We start from the raw sequence: 23,942 nt of genomic DNA, 5'->3' as shown, positions 1-23,942 counted from the left end.
GTCACTATTGTCATGTGGGAATGCATCAACCAATTTGCGCGTCGCTAGTGCCACAAATACCAAGAGGGTGGTGGTGGTGGTGTGTTACAGATCATGCAGGGGACATGTCCTTTTACATGCATGTTGTCGGCTGGAGCTGTGGATAGTGGTGCTGGACGCTCCAAAATTCTTTCTGTCACATGGCTGACCAGAAATCTCCCCCACTCTTACCGCCTGTCATTGCTGCGATGGAGGGATTTAGATTCATATTCAATCCCTGTGGCTGCGATTTGAACACATCCTCCTTGGCCAACAATTTTCAATGTTTCTCTGGGGATCAAAGGATATGGGGGGGGGGTGGAAGCGGGAATAGGCTATTGAGTTGGATGATCAGCCATGATCATAATGAATGACAGAGCAGGCTCGAAGGGCCGAATGGCCTGCTCCTATTTTTATGTTTCTATGTTTCCATCAAGTCCTGGGGTAGGATTTGAACCCAGAGCTCAGGGGCAGGAGCGATACCCACTGCACCTCAAGACTTACCAATGAGATGTGATCAGATCAATTTTGTTCGGTAATAGACAAAAGCAAATCACTGCAGATTCTGGAATCTGAAACCAAAACAAAAAATGCTGGGCAATCTCAGCAGGTCTGACAGCATCTGTGGAGAGAGAAGGGAGCTCATGTTTCGAGTCTGGGTAACTGTTTGTCAAAGCTGGGCTATTTCTGGTGTTGGTTAAGGGATGGATTTTGATTTGGACACCGGTAGAACTCCCTGCCTCCTCCAGATGATACCATGGCGTCTTTTCATGAGGCAGCATGGACATGAGGATGACAGGAGGCCATTCGGCCCCTCCAGTCTTTTCCACCAAACTGGGTTTATCTATGCCTTAACACCGGTCACTTACGTTTGCTCCCTATCCTTTCATACCCAAGTCAGAAATAATCTAACCATTTCAGGTTTAAATTTATCAACTGAGCTGGACCCGACTCTTTAGTGGGGTACAGCTCAATTAATGAGAGTTGCACACTTCCACCGCCCAGTCTCCCAGTCCTGCCAGCAGTGCGAAGCTTGGCGGGTAGGCAAACTAATTTGACTTGAGGCCACAGTGAGTTTCCCGACTACGGGATGAACTTTAGGAATTAAGTTCTCAGGAATTTTAATAATAATATATTAATCTTTGTTAGTGTCACAAGTAGGCTTACATCAACAGCGCAATGAAGTTACTGTGAAAAGCCCCCAGTCGCCACATTCCGATGCCTGTTCGGGTGCACAGAGGGAGAATTAAGAATGTCCAATTCACCTAACAAACACGTCTTTCGGGACTTGTGGGAGGAAACCGGAGCACCCGGAGGAAACCCACGCAGGCACGGGGAGAACGTGCAGACTCTGCACAGTGACCCAAGCCGGGAATTGAACCCGGGTCCCTGGCGCTGTGAAGCAATAGTGCTAACCACTGTGCTACTTAAATGCAAATGAACAATGTCAAGAAGCCCTTTTGCATGCATTAGCAAGCCATTCACATTCATCTGAAAGCCACCTCGCTGGAATTAAGTTTCCCCTCCTAATTCATTCCCCCACCAGGGAGAAATTTGAACTTTTCCGACTGCAGTGGAGCGGCATTGACCTGACGAGGACGATTTCTTCGGTGATGAATGGTGAGTTGCTGCTGTATTGTCCTCTGGGGAAAGTCTGTAAATGCAGCGGCAGTGTAGGTTGCGTGGAGGATGACTACGGAAGGGAGGAATGGTTAATGGGGAAGGATGGAGCAGTGATTGGGTAAAGGATAGTGCAGCTATTCGGGGGCCATCTACATCGGGCGCCTGGACCTTGGACCCCATGAGGTAACGGCAGAGACAGTGACTTCCTGTCTGCCCTGCCACGGGAATCTGATGCATGTTTACTGGCCCGAACAGCAGAAGGCCAGGTGTGGTCATCCGTCCCGCCTTTCCCCAGCGGGAAGCACCCCCACTTCCATGCCCTTCTCCAAATTCAGATTCCAGAAAAGAAAGTTCCAGCCTTTGTGTGAAGTTTCATTTCACCGCTTCTCTGCTGAACGGCCTGGATCTGATAAGGTCGTGACCTCTGCTCCTAAACTCACCCACCAGTGGAAAAAGTTCGGTGTTAAAGACCTCGATTTAACATTCGGCTCCAAAGAAGGTGCCTCTGACAGTGCAGCACTCCCTCAATTTTACATTAAGGCGCCGACCTAAAGGACCGACTCAAGTCTCTGGGATGGTGGATTCAAACTTCCTGGGGGTCGTGGTTGAGACAGAAATTATGTCGCCGTTAACAATTTGGTTACTGGGTGGGTGAAGAGAGGAAAACTCAAGGCATATGGAAACAAGCAGCGTAAATATGATTGAAACTATTTGCTCTCCTGAACAGCACCTGTCACACAGACTAGTGGGGCCAAATGGCCTGTTTGTGCTTTAACTTCTCGGTAGAGTTCTTGGAGAGAGGGAGATTGAGCTCAGAGTTATAGACCTATGGGGAGAAGAGCTGGAATAACTGTGCAGTATTTGTATCCATTTTACAATCAAGGATTTCCAGTGACAAGTGTGCTTGCTCCCTGTATTCTGACTCTCTCGGCAATCATGCAGATGTTCTTCCTGAAGACAAGTCTTCCTCTCAGAGTGATAGATTGAAAATATGTCTCATCCATCAAGCCTGGGAAGCATTTAATGTGTTAATAAAACATCCATTGCAACTTTTCTCTGGTCTTCAGCCTCATTCTGTGTCCATTGGTTTGTTCCTCGCGTGTGCTCGCTCCACCCCATTTGCCTCTGCTGTTGTCACCTTCTTCTGTGTTCTGTGTCATAGTCTCCTTGTGTGGCCCAGTGCAGTCTTTGCTCGCATGTTCCATTCTTCTTCACCACCTGCACCATGGCAATATCATTCCCAAACACAGCTTGGCTTCCTTTCCGAAATCCGACTGCCAATCGCCAACATTGCCTGACTCCTCCCGGACCTTTCCCGCCCCAGATTCCTGGGGAAATTGAAACTTCCTCAAGCTCGCCATTCGCCATGAGTTTAGGGAATAGCTCCATCAGCCTTCAAGAAGAATAATCTTGATTGTCACAAGTAGGCTTACATGAACACTGCAACAAAGTTACTGTGAAAAGGCCCTAGTCGCCACACGCCGACGCCTGTTCGGAATGAGGGAGAATTCAGAAGGTCCAATTCGCCTAACAGCAATCCTTTCGGGACTTGTGGGAGGAAACCGGAGCACCCGGGGGAAACCCACGCAGACGCGGGGGGGGGGAACGTGCAGACTCCGTACAGAGAGTGACCCAAGCCGGGAATCGAACCTGGCACCCTGGAGCTGTAAAGCAACTGTGCTAACCACTGCGTTACCATGCTAATGATGTTCTCTGAGTTAGAGGGGATCAGTGCAAGGGTGCCAAGCGGCCCACGAAACCTTTCAAGCCCTGCTACCTCCAGCCACACCCCAACATGGTCAGAGTAAGGGAGTGAGATGGTAGTGCCGTGTGAAATGTTACTGGACTAACTCTGCGATGGCCCAGACTAGGGATCTTGTGAATGCAAGTTCAAATCACACCACGGCAGTTTGTCAATTCAGTTCAGTTAATTAAATAAACCTGGAATAAAAAGCTAGTCTCAGTAATGGTGACCATGAAGCGACTGGATTGTCGTAAAACACCCATTTGGTTCATCAGTGTCCTTTGGGGGGAAGAAACCTGCCGTCCTTACCTGGTCTGGCTGTGACTCCAGATCCACAGCTGTTAAGGCAGCTCACCATGAGAACAGTTAGCATTGGGTAAAACGCTGGTCTTCCTGACGGCTGCAGCAGCACACTCCCAACCCCATCCCCACCCCCAAGGGTGTGGCACTGAGATGCGAATAATGCCCATCTAATAATTACACTTTCTTCAACAGCCTGCCAGTCACTGCATGTTAAGCATTATGTGGATGTCATGAAAGAAAGCATGTCATGGTCATCAGTGTTAATAATGCTAATTATGTTGCTAATATCACAGGTGAAGGACTTTGTTTAAATAAGCACCGAGAGCATTTATAAATAGAGACCGCTGAGACACTGGGAATGGCAGGTAGAAGGCAGGCATATGTGATGCTGCATTCTGCGATTTAACCTATGGTAAAAAAAAGTATTAACCTCCAGTTTCATCCTTCACAATCTGGCCTTGGGTTCATTTACCAATCGAGAGCCAGGATTGACTGATTTCCCCGCGAATCAAGATGCTGCATTTCTGACATCCCAGACAAATCTGACAGCTGGTCAGGAGGTGGGTGGCTTGGGTAGAGGGATATTGGGAGAAAATGGCAGGATTAGGTTGAAGGATATGGGGAGAACGTAGATGGTGTTGCCAATTTAATGGAATACTATCCCACGAGCGTCACCAATAATGTTGCTCTTTAGAGTTGCCAATATGATACTGAGGATCCTTTTATGATATGATGTTATGGCCCAACAGCGTCACCAATACTGTGGGTGTTTCTGTTTCTCTTACTGAACCACAAGGCTTCCCGTATATCGGTCAAATAACCACACAACCAGTCAGTCAGTTGAAGTTCAAAGATGGTTTATTTACACACAAGGGTTACTGCGACATGCAAGCACAATACACTACAAGTTAAACTACACCTATCAGCTACAATAACCTACACTTAACTTCAGGAGACCGGCACTGTGCAAGTGGATAAGGCCTTTATCTTGATCTCAAGTGGCTGGTTTGAAGAAGTGGCTCTGTCTCTGCTGGGCTCACCCATCAGGTAGCGATCGTTGGTCTTGAACTTGACTGGTCGTTATGCTGCAGTTGGGTTGGCACAGGTCGGATTCAAAGGAGGCTGGCACAGGCCGGGTCCAAAAGAGGCAGAACACATGGCTGTGTCCCCTTTTATCCCTCTGGGATTTTGCGCTCTTTGGGGCGGTCCTTAATCTTGGACCCAATAGTTCGACAGTGCTCCGATCACTGCCTTCGATTTCGGCCAATAAAGGGGCGGGTGCCTTGGTGGCTGGACTGGTCCTTAACGGTCATTGACCTTGGCAGTTGGGCTCTCTGAGTAAAGGGAGTGGCGCCAATCAGTCTGTGGCTGTATCGGTTTCTTGAGTGCAGTCCTATTGTTCTGGGGAAATGGGCCATTAGAATGCAAACGAGCGGGGGTTTCGATCAGGTCTAGCTACCTGCGTTTCAAATACACAGAAGCACTGTATCTGTCTGAGTCCTGGGTGGGCCATAATTCCCATGGTCCTTTGCAGGTGGCCATCTCAGATGGCTACAATGGGATTGAGGAATATAGGCAAACGGTGAGAGGATTAAATTGAGGGATATGGGGAAAAGATAGTTTTGATTGAGGGATGGAGAAAATGGGTGAGATTGGAATTGAGGAATATGAGGTGAAGATAGTGAGGTTGGATTCAGGAACTTCGGGAAGTTTGAGGGAGCAGTGATGAGACCGGATTGACTGAGTTGATGGGACGAGGTGATGATCAAACATGGATCATGATTGTTGGGACTTAATCATATCCCTTCACATTCTGGAGCTGGATGGTTTTATTTATCAGCATTTCTGTATTCAAGTAAACGCCAAACAGATGTTGTTTATTAAACCAGGAAACATAAATTGCTCCTAAACAAAATATTTAGATGAGGAAAATCACATTTATAAAAGAAAAGGCATCATAAACAATATTCCTTCTTCTGGACTATTGACTCGCAATGTTAACATTGGAAATGGTTGAGAGTAACCACTTTTAGTAATCTTTAATTCATGACTTGTTTTGACGAGTGGCGTTTTGGACAAAGCGTAACAGACAAATCGAGGCTGGTTAACGATCTCCGGAGCTCCACTTTTTGCGGAACCCGTTCCCCAGCGTTTTTGTCACTTGGTTCAGCCGCGGACTTTAGCCGCACTGGAAATGCCAACTCCCAACCAGAGGTCATTTCCAAAGAACCCAGCAGGGGGGCTGGCTGGGATCAATTGGATATTTGATGCTGATGTGTCGCTCTCCGAATTGTCCGTAGGAATGGCAGTCAGAGCAGAGATTTAACTACATGGGGTCAATGTCTGTCTTGTCAATTTCCCGTAAACATGAGGAGAGACAATATAGATTCAAGGATATAATTTTGAAGGCTGGGGTGTGGGTACTCTGATTCCTGTGCCAGTCTTTTGAAAATGCTATTCAACTTGTTGGTCCATGGTCCTGCACTTTCCCCAGTACCCTGTAAGCATTTCCTTCATGAAGATGTGTGGAAGAACTCTCTGGTCTTCAGACTAGCACAGTGGGAGCTTTTCCCTTTCAACTTTAAAGGAAGGCGAGACCTTTAATGCAGCATCTAAAAAAACAGCTTATCTAACAGTGCAGCACTCCCTCAGCCTGGATTGTGGGGCCCACATCACCACAATGCTGCTCAAACACCCACACTCTCCAACTCAGCCTCATAGTCCTCCACACTCCAGCATGTAAGGATGGATCAGTTTGAGGATAAAATGTTAGACACATAACTCAAATCGTATACATACAAGTCAAATATGATGGAGTTTGTAATCGGACACCACGTGAATTTACTTTTAAGCACGACAGCTTACCGCTGTGTATGACACAAAGTGCCAAAGAAAACAAAACTGACATCAAATTTGTTTTAACAGATAAATCCTTTCTATAAAAGGAATTAAGCAAATCCTGATTGGATCTCATACATAATATGACTCATGGACTGGTCTGGATCCAGCCTGTAAGTGTGTGTGTGTGTGTGGGGGGGGGGGGGGGGGGGGGGGAGATCCGTGTGTGAGAGTGGGTCTGTTTGTGTGTGTGTGTGTGTGTGAGTAAGTGGGTCCATGTGTCTGTGAGTGGGACTGTGTGTGTGAGTGGGTCTGTTTGTGTGTGTGTGAGAGTCGGTCTGTGTGTGTGTGTCGGTCTGAGTGTGTGTGAGTGGATTTGTGTGTGTGTGTGAGTGGGTCTGTGTCCGTGTGTGTGTGTGGGTCTGTGTGTGTGTCTGAGTGGGTCTGTATGTGTGAGTGGGTCTGTGTGTGTGCGTGTGAGTGGGTCTGTGTGTGTGAGTGGGTCTGTGTGTGTGAATGGGTCTGTGTGTGTGTCTGAGTGGGTCTGTATGTGTGAGTGGGTCTGTGTGTGTGCGTGTGAGTGGGTCTGTGTGTGTGAGTGGGTCTGTGTGTGAGTGGGTCTGTGTGTGTGTGAGTGGGTCTGTGTGTGTGAGTGGGTCTGTGTGTGTGTGTGTGAGTGGGTCTGTATGTGTGAGTGGGTCTGTGTGTGAGTGGGTCTGTGTGTGTGTGAGTGGGTCTGTGTGTGTGAGTGGGTCTGTGTGTGTGTGTGTGAGTGGGTCTGTGTGTGTGTGTGTGCGAGTGGGTCTGTATGTGTGAGTGGGTCTGTGTGTCTGTGTGCGCGAGTGGGTCTGTGTGTGAGAGTGGGTCTGTGTGTGTGTGTTGGAGTGGGTGGGTCTATGTGTATGTGAGTGAGTCTATGTGTGTGTGTGTGTGAGTGGGTCTGTATGTGTGAGTGGGTCTGTGTGTGTGTGTGTGGGTCTGTGTGTGTGTGTTTGTGTGTGAGTCGGTCTGTGTGTGTGTGAGTGGATTTGTGTGTGAGTGGGTCTGTGTGTGTGGGTTTGTGTGTGTGTGTGTGAGTCGGTCTGTGTGTGTGAGTGGGTTTGTGTGTGTGTTGGAGTGGGTGGGTCTATGTGTGTGTGTGTGAGTTGATCTATGTGTGTGTGGGTCTGTTTGTGTGTGTTAGTGGGTCTGTGTGTGTGATTGGGTCTGTGTATGTGTGTGAGATTGGGCCTGTGTATGTGTGTGTGAGCGGGTCTGTGTGTGTGAGTGTGTCTGTGTGTGTGTCTGAGTGGGTCTGTATGTGTGAGTGGGTCTGTGTGTGTGTGTGTGGGTCTGTATGTGTGAGTGGGTCTGCGTGTGAGTGGGTCTGTGTGTGTGAGTGTGTCTGTGTGTGTGAGTGGGTCTGTATGTGTGAGTGGGTCTGTGTGTGTGTGTGTGTGTGTGCGAGTGGGTCTGTATGTGTGAGTGGGTCTGTGTGTATGTGAGTGGGTCTGTGTGTGTGAGTGGGTCTGTGTGTGTGTGTGTGTGTGTGGGTCTGTATGTGTGAGTGGGTCTGCGTGTGAGTGGGTCTGTGTGTGTCTGTGTGTGAGTGGGTCTGTATGTGTGAGTGGGTCTGTGTGTGTGTGTGTGTGAGTGGATCTGTGTGTGTGTGAGTGGGTCTGTGTGTGAGAGTGGGTCTGTATGTGTGAGTGGGTCTGTGTGTGTGTGTGCACGAGTGGGTCTGTGTGTGAGAGTGGGTCTGTGTGTGTGAGTGGGTCTGTGGGTGTGTGAGTGGGTCGGTGTGTGTGTGTGAGTGGGTCTGTGTGTGTGAGTGGGTCTGTGTGTGTGAGTGGGTCTGTGTGTGTGTGTGTGTGAGTGGGTCTGTGTGTGTGAGTGGGTCTGTGTGTGCGAGTGGGTCTGTGTGTGTGTGTGTGCGAGTGGGTCTGTGTGTGTGTGTGTGCGCGAGTGGGTCTGTGTGTGCGAGTGGGTCTGTGTGTGTGTGTGTGCGAGTGGGTCTGTATGTGTGAGTGGGTCTGTGTGTCTGTGTGCGCGAGTGGGTCTGTGTGTGAGAGTGGGTCTGTGTGTGTGTGTTGGAGTGGGTGGGTCTATGTGTATGTGAGTGAGACTATGTGTGTGTGTGTGTGAGTGGGTCTGTTTGTGTGAGTGGGTCTGTGTGTATGTGTGTGGGTCTGTGTGTGTGTTTGTGTGTGAGTCGGTCTGTGTGTGTGTGAGTGGATTTGTGTGTGAGTGGGTCTGTGTGTGTGTGGGTTTGTGTGTGTGTGTGAGTCGGTCTGTGTGTGTGAGTGGGTTTGTGTGTGTTGGAGTGCGTTGGTCTATGTGTGTGTATGTGAGTTGATCTATGTGTGTGTGGGTCTGTTTGTGTGTGTTAGTGGGTCTGTGTGTGTGATTGGGTCTGTGTATGTGTGTGAGATTGGGCCTGTGTATGTGTGTGTGAGTGGGTCTGTGTGTGTGAGTGTGTCTGTGTGTGTGTCTGAGTGGGTCTGTATGTGTGAGTGGGTCTGTGTGTGTGTGTGTGGGTCTGTATGTGTGAGTGGGTCTGCGTGTGAGTGGGTCTGTGTGTGTGTGTGTCTGTGTGTGTGAGTGGGTCTGTATGTGTGAGTGGGTCTGTGTCTGTGTGTGTGTGCGAGTGGGTCTGTATGTGTGAGTGGGTCTGTGTGTATGTGAGTGGGTCTGTGTGTGTGAGTGGGTCTGTGTGTGTGTGTGTGGGTCTGTATGTGTGAGTGGGTCTGCGTGTGAGTGGGTCTGTGTGTGTCTGTGTGTGAGAGTGGGTCTGTATGTGTGAGTGGGTCTGTGTGTGTGTGTGTGTGTGAGTGGATCTGTGTGTGTGTGAGTGGGTCTGTGTGTGTTTGTGTGTGTGAGTGGGTCTGTGTGTGAGAGTGGGTCTGTATGTGTGAGTGGGTCTGTGTGTGTGTGTGTGCGCGACTGGGTCTGTGTGTGAGAGTGGGTCTGTGTGTGTGAGTGGGTCTGTGGGTGTGTGAGTGGGTCGGTGTGTGTGTGAGTGGGTCTGTGTGTGTGAGTGGGTCTGTGGGTGTGTGAGTGGGTCTGTGTTGTATGTGAGTGGGTCTGTGGGTGTGTGAGTGGGTTGGTGTGTGTGTGTGAGTGGGTCTTTATGTGTGAGTTGGTCTGTGTGTGTGCGTGGGTCTGTGTGTGTGAGTGGGTCATGTGTGTGAGTCGGTCTGTGTGTGTGTGGTGGGGGGGGTTGTGTGTGAGTGGGTTTGTGTGTGTCTGTAAGTGGGTGTGTGCGAGTGGGTCTGTGTGTGTGAGTGGGTCTGTGTCTCTGCGTGTATGAGTGGGTCTGTGTGTGTGGGGGGTATGTGTGACTGTGTGTATGAGTGGGTCTGTGCGTGTGAGTGGATCAGGTTGTGTGTGTGTGTAAGTGGGTCTGTATGTGTGTGTATGATTGTGTCTGTGTGTGTGTGTGGGTCTGTGTGTGTGAGTGGATCTGTGTGTGTATGAGTAGGCCTGTCTGTGTGTGAGTGGGTCTGTGTGTGTGAGTGGATCTGTGTGCCTCTGTGTGTGTATGAGTGGGCCTGTGTGTGTGTGAGTGGATCGGTGTGTGTGCGTGAGCGGGTCTGTGTGTGTGTGAGTGGATCGGTGTGTGTTCGCGAGTGGGTCTGTGTGTGTAAGTGGGTCGGTGGGTGTGTGAGTTTGTCTGTGTGTGTGATTTGGTCTGTGCATGTGTCTGAGTGGCTCTGTTTGTGTGTGTTTGTGAGAGTGTATGTCTGGGAGTGTGTGTGTGAGTTGGTCTGAGTGTGTGAGTGGGTCTGTGTGTGAGTGATTTGGTCTGTGTGTGTGAGTGGGTCTGTGTGTGAGTGATTTGGTCTGTGTGTGTGAGTGATTTGGTCTGTGTGTGTGAGTGGGTCTGTGTGTGAGTGATTTGGTCTGTGTGTGATTCAGTCTGTATGTGTGTTTCTGTCTGTGTATGTGTGATTTGGTCTGTGTATGTGTGATTCGGTCTATGTATGTGTGATTCGGTCTGTGTGTGAGTGATTTGGTCTGTGTGTGTATGATTTGGTCTGTGTATGTGTGATTTGGTCTGTGTGTGAGTGATTTGGTCTGTGTATGTGTGATTCGGTCTGTGTATGTGTGATTCGGTCTGTGTATCATAGAATTTACAGTGCAGAAGGAGACCATTCGGCCCATCGAGTCTGCACCAGCTCTTGGAAAGAGCACCCCACCCAAGGTCAACACCTCCACCCTATCCCCATAACCCAGCAACCCCACCCAACACTAAGGGCAATTTTGGACACTAAGGGCAATTTTGGACACTAAGGGCACTTTTGGACACTAAGGGCAATTTATCATGCCCAATCCACCTAACCTGCACATCTTTGGACTGTGGGAGGAAACCGGAGCACCTGGAGGAAACCCACGCACACACTGGGAGGATGTGCAGACTCCGCACAGACAGTGACCCAAGCCGGAATCGAACCTGAGATCCTGGAGCTGTGAAGCAATTGTGCTATCCACAATGCTACCGTGCTGCCCTAATGTATGTATGATTCGGTCTGTGTATGTGTGATCCGGTCTGTGTATGTGTGATTCGGTCTGTGTGAGTGGGTCAGTGTGTGTGAGTGGGTATTTATTTATGCACATTTGCATGTGTGTGTGTGTTTGAGAATTGGTGTGAGTGAGTGTGCATGTTAGCATTTGTACTTGTGTAAGTGTGAGTGTGTGTGTCAGTGTGCACGTGTGTGCATCAGTGTGCATGATGGGTTTGTGTATGTTTGTGAACTTGCGTGTAAGTGGGTGCACGTCTGGGTGTCTGTGCATTTGTACATGTATGCGTGTGGGTGTTTGTGTGTGTTGGGGTGAGAGGTTTTGTGTGTTTGCGTGTGTGTTTCTATTGTGTGAATGTTTTTATATGTATGTGGGTGCATGGATGTAAAGTGTGTGGGTGGGGGTGTTTGTGTGTGTTTATGAGTGTGGGAATTTGTGTGGGTGTGTGTATGGGTGTTTGTGTGTTAGTGAGTGTTTGTGTGCGTTTCTGTGAGTTTGTGGATGTGTGTGTGGGTGTGTCAGTGCATGGATGGCTGCTTTTATGTTTCTGTGTGTGGGTGTATCTGTCAGTGAGTGGGTAGGTGTTTGTATGGATGTGTTTGTGTGTGTGGGTGATTGTGTGGGTGTGACTGAGTGTGTGTGTGGGTGGGTGTGTCTGTGCATGGGTGGGTGTTTGGTGCCTGTGTGCAGGTGTGTGTGAGTGTTTGTGTGTCTGTGGCTGTTTGTGTGTGTTTGTGTCTCTGTATGGGTGGGTGTTTCTCTGTGTATGTCTGACTGTTGGTGGGTATTTGCGTGGGTGTGTGTGGGAGTGTTTGTGTGGATGTGTGTGTCTGTGTGGGTAGATGTTTGTGTGGGTGGGTGTCTGTGTGTGAGAGTGTGTGGGTGTTTGTAGATGTGGATGTTTGTTTGTGTGGATGTGTGTGTGTTTAAGTGGGTGTCCGTGTGTGAGAGTGTGTGCATGTGGGTGTTTTTGTGTGGGTGTGTGGGTGCGTGAGTCTGTTTGTGTGGGCGGATGCTTGTTTGGGTGGGTGCCTGTGCGAGTGTGTGTGTGTTTGTATAGATGGATGTTTGTTTGTGTGGATGTGTGTGGGTGTTTGTGGGTGGTTGTTTGTGTGTGTGTGTGTGCGAGGGAGTGTGGGTATGTGTGCGAGAGTGTGTGGATGCAAGAGTGTGTAGGTGTGTGCGTGCGAGAGTGTGTGGGTGTGAGTGAGTGTGGGTGTGTGTGAGAGAGTGTGGGTGTGTTTGTGTGCGTGGGTGTGAGTGTGTGTATGTGGGTGTGTATGTGTGCGGTTGTTTGTGTGGGTCTCTGTGTGTGAGAGTATGTGTGTGTGTATGTGTGAGAGTGTGGGTGTGTTTCTGTGGGTGTGTTTGTGTGGGTGTGTGCGCGAGTGTGTGGGTGTGTTTCTGTGCGTGTGTTTGTGTGGGTGTGTGTGTGCGAGTGTGGGTGTGTATGTGTGGGTTTGTTTGTGTGGGTGTGTGTGGGAGTGTTTGGGTGTGTTTCTGTGGGTGTGTTTGTGTGGGTGTGTGTGCGAGTGTGGGTGGGTGTGTTTCTGTGGGTGTGTTTGTGTGTGTGTGTGTGTGCAAGTGTGCGTGTGTTTGTGTGTGGCTGTGGGTGAGAGTGTGGGTGTATGTGTGGGTGGGTGTGTTTCTGTGGGTGTGTTTGTGTGGGTGTGTGTGAGAGCGTGTGTGGGTGTGTTTCTGTGGGTGTGTTTGTGTGTGTGTGTGTGTGTGCGCGAGTGTGGGTGTGTTTGTGTGTGGCTGTGGGTGAGAGTGTGGGTGTGTGTGTGTGTGGGTGTGTGTGTGAGAGCGTGTGTGGGTGTGTTTCTGTGGGTGTGTTTCTGTGGGTGTGTTTGTGTGGGTGTGTTTGTGTGTGGCTGTGTGTGAGAGCGTGTGTGGGTGTGTTTCTGTGTGTGTGCTTGTGTGTGTGTGTGTGTGCGAGTGTGGGTGTGTTTGTGTGTGGGTGGGTGTGGCTGTGGGTGAGAGTGTGGGTGTGTGTGTGTGGGTGTGTGTGTGAGAGCATGTGTGGGTGTGTTTCTGTGGGTGTGTTTGTGTGTGTGTGAGTGTGGGTGTGTTTGTGTGTGGGTGTTTGTGGCTGTGGGTGAGAGTGTGGGTGTGTGGGTGAGAGCGTGTGTGGGTGTGTTTCTGTGGGTGTGTTTCTGTGGGTGTGTTTGTGTGGGTGTGTTTGTGTGTGGCTGTGGGTGAGAGTGTGGGTGGGTGTGTGTATGAGTGTGTGTGTGAGAGCGTGTGTGGGTGTGTTTCTGTGGGTGTGTTTCTGTGGGTGTGTTTGTGTGGGTGTGTTTGTGTGTGGCTGTGGGTGAGAGTGTGGGTGTGTATGTGTGTGGGTGTGTGTGTGAGAGCGTGTGTGGGTGTGTTTCTGTGGGTGTGTTTCTGTGGGTGTGTTTGTGTGGGTGTGTTTGTGTGTGGCTGTGGGTGAGAGTGTGGGTGTGTGTGTGTGGGTGTGTGTGTGAGAGCGTGTGTGGGTGTGTTTCTGTGGGTGTGTTTGTGTGTGAGTGTGGGTGTGTTTGTGTGTGGGTGTGTGTGGCTGTGGGTGAGAGTGTGGGTGGGTGTGTGTGTGAGTGTGTGTGTGAGAGCGTGTGTGGGTGTGTTTCTGTGGGTGTGTTTCTGTGGGTGTGTTTGTGTGGGTGTGTTTGTGTGTGGCTGTGGGTGAGAGTGTGGGTGTGTGTGTGGGTGTGTGTGTGAGAGCGTGTGTGGGTGTGTTTCTGTGGGTGTGTTTGTGTGGGTGTGTGTGTGTGGCTGTGTGTGAGAGCGTGTGTGGGTGTGTTTCTGTGGGTGTGGGTGTGTGTGGCTGTGGGTGAGAGTGTGTGTGTGTGTGTGTGTGGGTGTGTGTGTGAGAGCGTGTGTGGGTGTGTTTGTGTGAGTGTGGGTGTGTTTGTGTGTGGGTGTGTGTGGCTGTGGCTAAGAGTGTGGGTGTGTGTGGGTGTGTGTGTGAGAGCGTGTGTGGGTGTGTTTGTGTGTGTGTGTGTGTGTGTGTGAGTGTGGGTGTGTTTGTGTGTGGGTGTGTGTGGCTGGCTGTGGGTGAGAGTGTGGGTGTGTGTGCGTGTGGGTGAGAGCGTGTGTGGGTGTGTTTCTGTGGGTGTGTTTTTGTGGTGTGTTTGTGTGGGTGTGTTTGTGCGTGGCTGTGGGTGAGAGTGTGGGTGGGTGTGTGTGTGGGTGTGTGTGTGAGAGCGTGTGTGGGTGTGTTTCTGTGGGTGTGTTTCTGTGGGGGGGTGTGTGTGTGTGTGTGCGCGAGTGTGGGTGTGTTTGTGTGTGGGTGGGTGTGGCTGTGGGTGAGAGTGTGGGTGTGTGTGTGTGTGGGTGTGTGTGTGAGAGCGTGTGTGGGTGTGTTTGTGTGGGTGTGTTTGTGTGGGTGTGTTTGTGTGTGGCTGTGGGTGAGAGTGTGGGTGTGTGTGTGTGGGTGTGTGTGTGAGAGCGTGTGTGGGTGTGTTTGTGTGGGTGTGTTTGTGTGTGGCTGTGGGTGAGAGTGTGGGTGGGTGTGTTTTCTGCCTTGCGAAACAAATGTGATCTCACTGGCACATGAAGGGTATCCTCGAGATTTAATTAACACGTGAAGCAGCTTTGGAAAATAGAAGCCGTGCCTTCCTCTATTTTCAGTCCCACTTGATGAGACATGCCAGCCTGGGCCAGTGGGGTTTCCTGCAGCCAGCCTCCTTCTAGCTGGGGATGTTGTTAATTAATCGAATGAGCAATCCTGTGTTTGGCATGCAGCTGAAATGAAGATTGGGCCCCACTGTGTTTATGTACAGTACATGGCTCACCTTAGAAAAAAACAGTCAACCTGGAGTGTCTCAGGCCCTGCCTGTTTATTATTAATCAATCATGTTTCTGTGTGTGTCTCTGTCTCGTCCGTTTGTGTCTTTGTTTGTGTGTGTGCGTTCGTGTATGTGTATAGCTTTCTCTAAATGTGTGTGGGTGGGTGTCAGTCTGTCTGTGTGTGTGTGTGTATGTGTGACTGTCTGTCTTTTCTGTGTGTGTGTGTCTGTCTGTGTTTGTGTCAGTCTGTCTGTCTCTCCATATGTACGCTTGCGTGCATCTAGCTCTCTCTGACTCGCCGTTTGCGTGTGCGCGCGTGTGTGCATCTGTGTGTGTTTTTTTCCCCCATTAGCTCTCTCTAACTCACCGTTTGCGTGTGTGTGCGTGTGTGTGCGTGCGTGTGTGTTTGTTTTTCCCATTATTGATCCCTCAACCCTGACGTAAAACAGATGATGGGGGCCATTATTATTCTTTGGGATCTTGCTGTGTACAAATTGACGGCCGCATTTTCGGCAGCAAATGGTGAGTGTATTCAAGAACTTGACTGGTTGTGAAGCACGTTGGGACATTTTGTGGCTGTGAAAGGCGCGATAGAAATGCAAGCCTCTTATTTTCTCCACACTCCTTTCTTCACCTTCCCAAAAGTCTTTGCGATTCCGCTCTGTTAATTCTTTTATTTTCTGTTTTTTTATTTGGCCCTGCTCGCTTTCTCGATACAGGGAGCGGTGTGACTGTGCACTGTTGTGAATGTGATGCTGGTTGAAGAGCAGCTTGTGTTTTTGTCAGCCACAGACTGTGATTCGCACCTGCCTGGTATCCTGAGTAAGATTGGCGGCGAAGGGGAAGTTTTGGGACAGAGGCTGGTTTTGGGGCTCAGACTCGGCATTTCTCAGACAGAGCTTGGTCCACCAGGGGCCAGAAATTGGGCCTTGGCCCCCATTTACATTATTTTGGATGAGTTGCTGGAGCCTGCAAACCTCCATGGTATGCCAAACACAGGATTGCTGATTGGTAGCTCAGTGTTACTTTTCTCTCAGACAGTGTCCCGATGGTTTCCAGGACAAAGCAGCTCGCTTGATCAGCACCACCAGGGTCTGCTCCCTCCACCATCGGCGCACAATAGCAGCCGTGTGTAGCATCTACAAGATGGACTGCAGGAACCCACCAAGGCTCCTTCAACAGCACCTTCCAAACCCGCAACCTCTACCGCCTCGAGGGACAAGGGCTGTGTATACATGGGAACCCCACCGCCTGGAGGTTCCCCTCCAAGTCACACACCACCCTGACTTGGAAATATATCTCCGTCCCTTCACTGTCGCTGGGTCAAAACCCTGGAACTCCCTCCCGAACAGCACAGTGGGTGCACCTACACCTCAGGGACAGCAGCGGCTCAAGAAGGCAGCTCGCCCCCACCTTCTCAAGGGTGATTATGGTTGGGCAACAAATCTGGCCAAGCCAGCGATGCCCACAATTTAAACTCAGGAAAGTATCTGGAATTAAAAGTCCAATGATGACCATGGAACCATTGTTGATTGTTGTAAAAACCCATCTGGTTCACTCATGTCCTTTAGGGAAGGAAATCTGCCGTTCTGATCCGGTCTGGCCTACATGTGACTCCAGACCCACAGAAATGACTCTTAACTGACCCCTCAAGGGGTAATTAGGGATGGCCAATAAATGCTGGCAGAGCCTGCGATGCTCATGTCCCATGAACAAATGAACAAAAAGATTTTTTGACCATAGTTGGTATGAGTACATCTGTCTTTTCTGGCTTCGCAACACAGATTATTTTGTTGAAAATAAGGATTCTCAAGCACGTGCGGTACGTAGCTGCTGACGCTTGTGCCTCAGCAGCCACTTATGGCTGAGCAGGAGAGGCCCGAAACCTGCACTCGAATTTCTCTGAGGGGCCCTAGCTCGGGCATTGACCCTCTCGTCTACGTGGTTAAAGGACCCGACACCTGTTCTCAGCTAACACCAGGAACATCTGGAGCCGACCATTTGACAATCCTCCTTGGATTGTGACACGTTAAACCCCTGAAGCTAGGCCCCATCTTACATTGACAATACTGGCACAACAAGGCCTTGTTTCTACCCCTGCTGTGTCACCTTATCTGTACATTCACTGTGTTAAATATTCCTTTATCGTTGCCTTGACTACCACACAGGACACCAAAGTACTTTTAACTGTTTGTATCTCTTGTTGAAGATGAATCTTTGAAAAAAATTGTTTGCTTCAGGTTACACTTTTACCCACAGGAGAATTGAGCAGAGTGGTACTGCACAATAGGAGGCCTCTTGGCTACCACACATGCGCCGGCTCTTTTGCAGAGCTGCCGATAACTCCCACACCCATCCCTTTCACACAGTCCTTTAATATTTCCCCCTTCAAATCTTATCCAATTTTACAGTGCTGAAGGAGGCCATTTGGCCCATCGAGTCTGCACCAGCCCCTGGAAAGAGCACCCCACTCAAGCCCACACCCCCACTCCATCCCATAACCCAGTCACCCCACCTAACCTTTTATTGGATGTGAAGGAAAATTTAGCATGGCCAATCCACCTAACCTGCACATCTTTGGGCTGTGGGAGGAAACCGGAGCACCCAAAGGAAACCCACACAGACACGGGGAGAACGTGCAGACTCCGCACAGACAGTGACCCAAGCTGGGAATCGAACTCGGGTCCCTGGTGCTGTGAAGCAACTGTGCCAACCACTGTGCTACCAAGACCAGGTGAACAATCTGATGGTAGGTGGATTGGCCATGCCCACCTTTGGGCTGCTGGGGACCTTAGCTCCGTCAGCAATCAGTTCTAATCTCATTCATTCCCACTATCCTCACATCCCCCATTTCCTTCATCTCAGTCTCCAACCTAACCTCAAATATTCTGCTTCAGTCACTAATACCCACAGCCCCTCAACTTTCCATGTGAATAGATATTCCCTGCCCATTATTTCAAACCACATGCCTTTAATCTTGTTATTCGATGATCCAGAGGGCAGCACTGAGCCAGAGGGCAGCACTGAGCCAGAGGGCAACATAGAGCCAGAGGGCAGCACTGAGCCAGAGGACAGCACTGAGCCAGAGGGCAGCACTGAGCCAGAGGGCAGCACTGAGCCAGAGGACAGCACTGAGCCAGAGGACAGCACTGAGCCAGAGGGCAGCACTGAGCCAGAGGCCAGCACTGAGCCAGAGGACAGCACTGAGCCAGAGGGCAGCACTGAGCCAGAGGGCAACACAGAGCCAGAGGGCAGCACTGAGCCAGAGGACAGCACTGAGCCAGAGGGCAGCACTGAGCAAGAGTGCAACATAGAGCCAGAGGGCTGCAGAGAGCCAGAAGGCAGCACAGAGCCTGGGGGCAGCACAGAGCCAGGGGGCAGCACTGAGCCAGAGAGCAGCAATGAGCCAGAGGGCAGCACAGAGCCAGAGGGCAGCACAGAGCCAGAGGGCAGCACTGAGCTAGAGGGCAACATAGAGCCAGAGGGCAGCACTGAGCCAGAGGGCAGCACTGAGCTAGAGGGCAGCACTGAGCCAGAGGGCAGCTTCATTTCAGAAGGCAGCACCATGCGAGAGGGCAGCACAGAGCCAGGGAGCATCACAGAGCCAGAGGGCAGCACTGAGCCAGAGGGCAGCGCTGAGCCAGAGGGTAGCACAGAGCCAGAGGTCAACACAGAGCCAGTGGGCAGCACAGAGCCAGAGGGCAGCACAGAGCCAGAGGGCAGCACTGAGCCAGAGGGAAACCTGAGTCACAGGAAGCACAGAGCAAGTGGGCAGGGCTGTGCCAGAGGGAAGCACAGAGCCAGAGGGCAGCCTGAGTCACAGGCAGCACAGAGCCAGAGGGCAGCACAGAGTCAGTGGGCAGCACTGAGACAGAGGGCAGCGCAGAGCCAGTGGGCAGCACAGGGTCAGAGGGCAGCCTGAGTCACAGGCTGCAAAGAGCCAGAGGGTAACCTGAGCCAGAGGGAAGCACCCAGCCAGAGGGCAGCAGAGAGCCAAAGGGCAGCACAGAGCCAGAGGGCAGCACAGAGCCAGTGGGCAGAACTGAGCCTGGTGGCAGCACAGAGCCAGTGGGCGTCACTGAACCAGAGGGCAGAACTGAGCCAGAGGGCAGAACTGAGCCAGAGGGCAGCATCATTTCAGAAGGCAGCACCATGCCAGAGGGCAGCACAGGGCCAGAGGGCAGCCTGAGCCAGTTGGTGGCACAGAGCCAGAGGGCAGCCTGAGCCAGTTGGTGGCACAGAGACAGAGGGCAGCCTGCATCACAGGCAGCACTGAGCCAGAGGGCAGCACTGAGCCAGGGGGCAGCACAGAGCCAGAGGGCAGCACTGAGCCAGGGGGCAGGACAGAGCCAGAGGGCAGCACTGAACCAGAGGGCAGCATCATTTCAGAAGGTAGCACCATGCCAGAGAGCAGCACAGAGCCAGAGGGCAGCACAGAGCCAGAAGGCAGCACTGAGCCTGAGGGCAGCACAGAGCCAGTGGGCAGCACAGAGCCAGTGGGCAGCACAGAGCCAGAGGGCAGCACAGAGCCAGAGGGCAGCCTGAGCCAGTTGGTGGCACAGAGACAGAGGGCAGCCTGCATCACAGGCAGCACTGAGCCAGGGGGCAGCACAGAGCCAGAGGGCAGCACTGAGCCAGGGGGCAGCACTGAGCCAGGGGGCAGGACAGAGCCAGAGGGCAGCACTGAACCAGAGGGCAGCATCATTTCAGAAGGTAGCACCATGCCAGAGGGCAGCACAGAGCCAGAGGGCAGCACTGAGCCTGAGGGCAGCACTGAGCCTGAGGGCAGCACAGAGCCAGAGGGTAGCACAGAGCCAGAGGGCAGCACTGAGCCAGAGGGCAGCACTGAGCCAGAGGGCAGCACAGAGCCAGAGGGCAGCACAGAGCCAGAGGGCAGCACAGAGCCAGAGGGCAGCACTGAGCCTGAGGGCAGCACAGAGCCAGAGGGTAGCACAGAGCCAGAGGGCAGCACTGAGCCAGAGGGCAGCACTGAGCCTGGTGGCAGCACTGAACCAGAGGGCAGCATCATTTCAGAAGGCAGCACCATTCTAGAAGGCAGCACTGAGCCAGAGGGCAGCAAAGAGCCAGAGGGCAGCACAGAGCCAGTGGGCAGCACTGAACCAGACGGCAGCACTGAGCCAGAGGGCAGCAGCATTTCAGAAGGCAGCACTGAGCCAGAGGGCAGCACTGAGCCAGACGGCAGCACAGAGCCAGAGGGCAGCACAGAGCCAGTGGGCAGCACTGAACCAGAGGGCAGCATCATTTCAGAAGGCAGCACTGAGCCAGAAGGCAGCACTGAGCCAGAAGGCAGCACTGAGCCACAGGGCAGCACAGAGCCAGAGGGCAGAAATGAGCTAGAGGGCAGCACAGAGCCAGTGGGCAGCACTGAACCAGAGGGCAGAAATGAGCCAGAGGGCAGAACTGAGCCTGGTGGCAGCACAGAGCGAGTGGGCAGCACAGAGACAGAGAGCAGCACTGTGCCAGTGGGTAGCTCTGAGTCAGAGGGTAGCCTGAGCCAGTGGGCGGCACAGTCCAGAGGGCAGCAAAGAACCAGTGGGCAGCACTGAGCCACAGGGCTGCACAGAGCCAGACGGCAGCACAGAGCCAGAGGGCAGCCTGCATCACAGGCAGCACTGAGCCAGGGGCCAGCACAGAGCCAGTGGGCAGCACTGAGCCAGAGGGCAGCACTGAGCCAGAGGGCAGCAGAGAGCCAGAGGTCAGAACTGAGCCAGAGGGCAGAACTGAGACTGGTGGCAGCACTGAGCCAGTGGGCAGCACAGAGCCAGAGGGCAGCACTGAGCCAGAGGGCAGCAGAGAGCCAGAGGGCAGCACAGAACCAGAGTGCATCACTCAGCTAGAGGGCAGCACGGAGCCAGAGGTCAGCACTGAGTCAGAGGGATGCACTGAGTCACTGGCAGCACAGCCTGTGGGCAGCACTGAGCCAGAGGGCAGCACAGGGTGAGAGATCTGCATAGAGCCAGAGGGCAGCCACTGCGCTATGGGGCAGCACAGACCCAGTGGCCAGCAGTGAGCCACAGGGCAGCCTGAGCCAGTGGGCAGCATAAAGCCAGAGGGCAGCACAGAGCCAGAGGGCAGCACAGAGCCAGTGGGCAGCAGAGCCAGTTGGCAGCACTGAGCCAGTGGACAGCACTGAGTAAGAGGGCAGCGCAGAGCCAGAGGGCAGCGCAGAGCCAGAGGGCAGCACTGAGCCAGTGGGCAGCACAGAGCCAGAGGGCAGCACAGCGCCAGAGGGCAGCACTGAGCCAGTGGGCAGCACTGAGCCAGAGGGCAGCACTGAGCCAGTGGACAACACTGAGTAAGAGGCCAGCACAGAGCCAGAGGGCAGCACTGAGCCAGAGGGCAGCACTGAGCCAGAGGGCAGCACAGAGCCAGAGGGCAGCACAGAGCCAGAGGGCAGCACTGAGCCAGTGGGCAGCACTGAGCCAGTGGGCAGCACTGAGCCAGTGGGCAGCACTGAGCCAGTGGGCAGCACTGTGCCACTGGCCGGCACTGAGCCAGTGGGCAGCACTGAGCCAGTGGGCAGCACTGAGCCAGAGGGCAGCACTGAGCCAGTGGGCAGCACTGAGCCAGTGGGCAGCACAGAACCAGAGAGCAATCTGAGACACAAGCATCACAGAGCTAGTGGGCAGCACTGATCCAGAGGGCAGCACTGAGCCAGAGGGCAGCACTGAGCAAGAGGGCAGCACTGAGCCAGTGGACAGCACTGAGCCAGAGGGCAGCATTGAGCCAGTGGGCAGCACTGAGCCAGAGGGCAGCACTGAGCCAGAGGGCAGCACTGAGCCAGTGGGCAGCACTGAGCCAGTGGGCAGCATTGAGCCAGTGGGCAGCACTGAGCCAGAGGGCAGCACTGAGCCAGTGGGCAGCACTGAGCCAGTGGGCAGCACTGAGCCAGTGGGCAGCACAGAACTAGAGAACAATCTGAGACACAGGTATCACAGAGCCAGTGGGCAGCACTGAGGCAGTGGGCAGCACTGAGCAAGAGGGCAGCACAGAGCCAGAGGGCAGCACTGAGCCAGTGGGCAGCACAGAGCCAGAGGGCAGCACTGATCCAATAGGCAGCACAGAGCCAGAGGGCAGCACTGAGCCAGTGGGCAGCACTGTGCCAGTGGTCAGCACAGAGCCAGAGATAAGTACTGAGCCAGTGGGCAGCACTGAGCCAGTGGGCAGCACAGAGCCAGAGGGCAGCACAGATCCAGAGGGCAGCACTGATCCAGAGGGCAACACTGATCCAGAGGGCAGCACTGAGCCAGAGGGCAGCACAGAGCCAGAGAGCAATCTGAGACACAGGCATCACAGAGCCAGTGGGGAGCACAGAGCCAGTGGGCAGCACTGATCCAGAGGGCAGCACTGATCCAGAGGGGATCACTGAGCCAGAGGGCAGCACAGGGTGAGAGATCTGCATAGAGCCAGAGGGCAGCCACTGCGCTATAGGGCAGCACAGACCCAGTGGCCAGCAGTGAGCCACAGGGCAGCCTGAGCCAGTGGGCAGCATAAAGCCAGAGGGCAGCACAGAGCCAGAGGGCAGCACAGAGCCAGTGGGCAGCAGAGCCAGTTGGCAGCACTGAGCCAGTGGACAGCACTGAGTAAGAGGGCAGCGCAGAGCCAGAGGGCAGCGCAGAGCCAGAGGGCAGCACTGAGCCAGTGGGCAGCACAGAGCCAGAGGGCAGCACAGCGCCAGAGGGCAGCACTGAGCCAGTGGGCAGCACTGAGCCAGAGGGCAGCACTGAGCCAGTGGACAACACTGAGTAAGAGGCCAGCACAGAGCCAGAGGGCAGCACTGAGCCAGAGGGCAGCACTGAGCCAGAGGGCAGCACAGAGCCAGAGGGCAGCACAGAGCCAGAGGGCAGCACTGAGCCAGTGGGCAGCACTGAGCCAGTGGGCAGCACTGAGCCAGTGGGCAGCACTGAGCCAGTGGGCAGCACTGAGCCAGTGGGCAGCACTGAGCCAGTGGGTAGCACAGAGCCAGTGGGCAGCACTGAGCCAGAGGGCAGCACTGAGCCAGTGGGCAGCACTGAGCCAGTGGGCAGCACAGAACCAGAGAGCAATCTGAGACACAGGCATCACAGAGCTAGTGGGCAGCACTGATCCAGAGGGCAGCACTGAGCCAGAGGGCAGCACTGAGCAAGAGGGCAGCACTGAGCCAGTGGACAGCACTGAGCCAGAGGGCAGCACTGAGCCAGTGGGCAGCACTGAGCCAGAGGGCAGTACTGAGCCAGAGGGCAGCACTGAGCCAGTGGGCAGCACTGAGCCAGTGGGCAGCATTGAGCCAGTGGGCAGCACTGAGCCAGAGGGCAGCACTGAGCCAGTGGGCAGCACTGAGCCAGTGGGCAGCACTGAGCCAGAGGGCAGCACAGAACTAGAGAACAATCTGAGACACAGGCATCACAGAGCCAGTGGGCAGCACTGAGGCAATGGGCAGCACTGAGCAAGAGGGCAGCACAGAGCCAGAGGGCAGCACAGAGCCAGAGGGCAGCACTGAGCCAGTGGGCAGCACAGAGCCAGAGGGCAGCACTGATCCAATAGGCAGCACAGAGCCAGAGGGCAGCACTGAGCCAGTGGGCAGCACTGTGCCAGTGGTCAGCACAGAGCCAGAGATAAGTACTGAGCCAGTGGGCAGCACTGAGCCAGTGGGCAGCACAGAGCCAGAGGGCAGCACAGATCCAGAGGGCAGCACAGATCCAGAGGGCAGCACTGATCCAGAGGGCAACACTGATCCAGAGGGCAGCACTGAGCCAGAGGGCAGCACAGAGCCAGAGAGCAATCTGAGACACAGGCATCACAGAGCCAGTGGGGAGCACATAGCCAGTGGGCAGCACTGATCCAGAGGGCAGCACTGAGCAAGAGGGCAGCACAGAGCCAGAGGGCAGCACTGAGCCAGTGGGCAGCACAGAGCCAGAGGGCAGCACTGATCCAATAGGCAGCACAGAGCCAGAGGGCAGCACTGAGCCAGTGGGCAGCACTGTGCCAGTGGTCAGCACAGAGCCAGAGATAAGTACTGAGCCAGTGGGCAGCACTGAGCCAGTGGGCAGCACAGAGCCAGAGGGCAGCACAGATCCAGAGGGCAGCACTGATCCAGAGGGCAACACTGATCCAGAGGGCAGCACTGAGCCAGAGGGCAGCACAG

The 23,942-nt window shown here is 53.3% G+C and overlaps 1 protein-coding gene across 4 annotated transcripts in view; it reads left to right on the top strand.

The window, feature by feature from the left end:
• Positions 1 to 23,942, top strand: part of LOC140428091 (regulator of G-protein signaling 17-like) — a 148,598-nt gene that overhangs the window by 23,195 nt on the left and 101,461 nt on the right. For 2 of the 4 annotated variants that reach the window (XR_011948703.1, XR_011948704.1), the window contains exons 2-3: positions 1,565 to 1,638; positions 2,525 to 2,694. Coding sequence is in view for 2 of the 4 variants with exons in the window: in XM_072514140.1 (XP_072370241.1) it covers positions 1,636 to 1,638 (3 nt within the window). In the remaining 2 variants the exon portion in view is untranslated. Of the gene's footprint in view, positions 1 to 1,564; positions 1,639 to 2,524; positions 2,695 to 23,942 lie in introns of those variants that run through there. The other 2 variants (XM_072514140.1, XM_072514149.1) reach the window with 1 other exon arrangement.

This window comes from Scyliorhinus torazame, chromosome 1 (assembly GCF_047496885.1).
Source record: "Scyliorhinus torazame isolate Kashiwa2021f chromosome 1, sScyTor2.1, whole genome shotgun sequence".
Taxonomy (NCBI): Eukaryota; Metazoa; Chordata; class Chondrichthyes; order Carcharhiniformes; family Scyliorhinidae; genus Scyliorhinus; species Scyliorhinus torazame.
The sequence above is the reverse complement of the archived record's forward strand: the minus strand, read 5'-3'. Positions and strand labels throughout refer to the sequence as shown.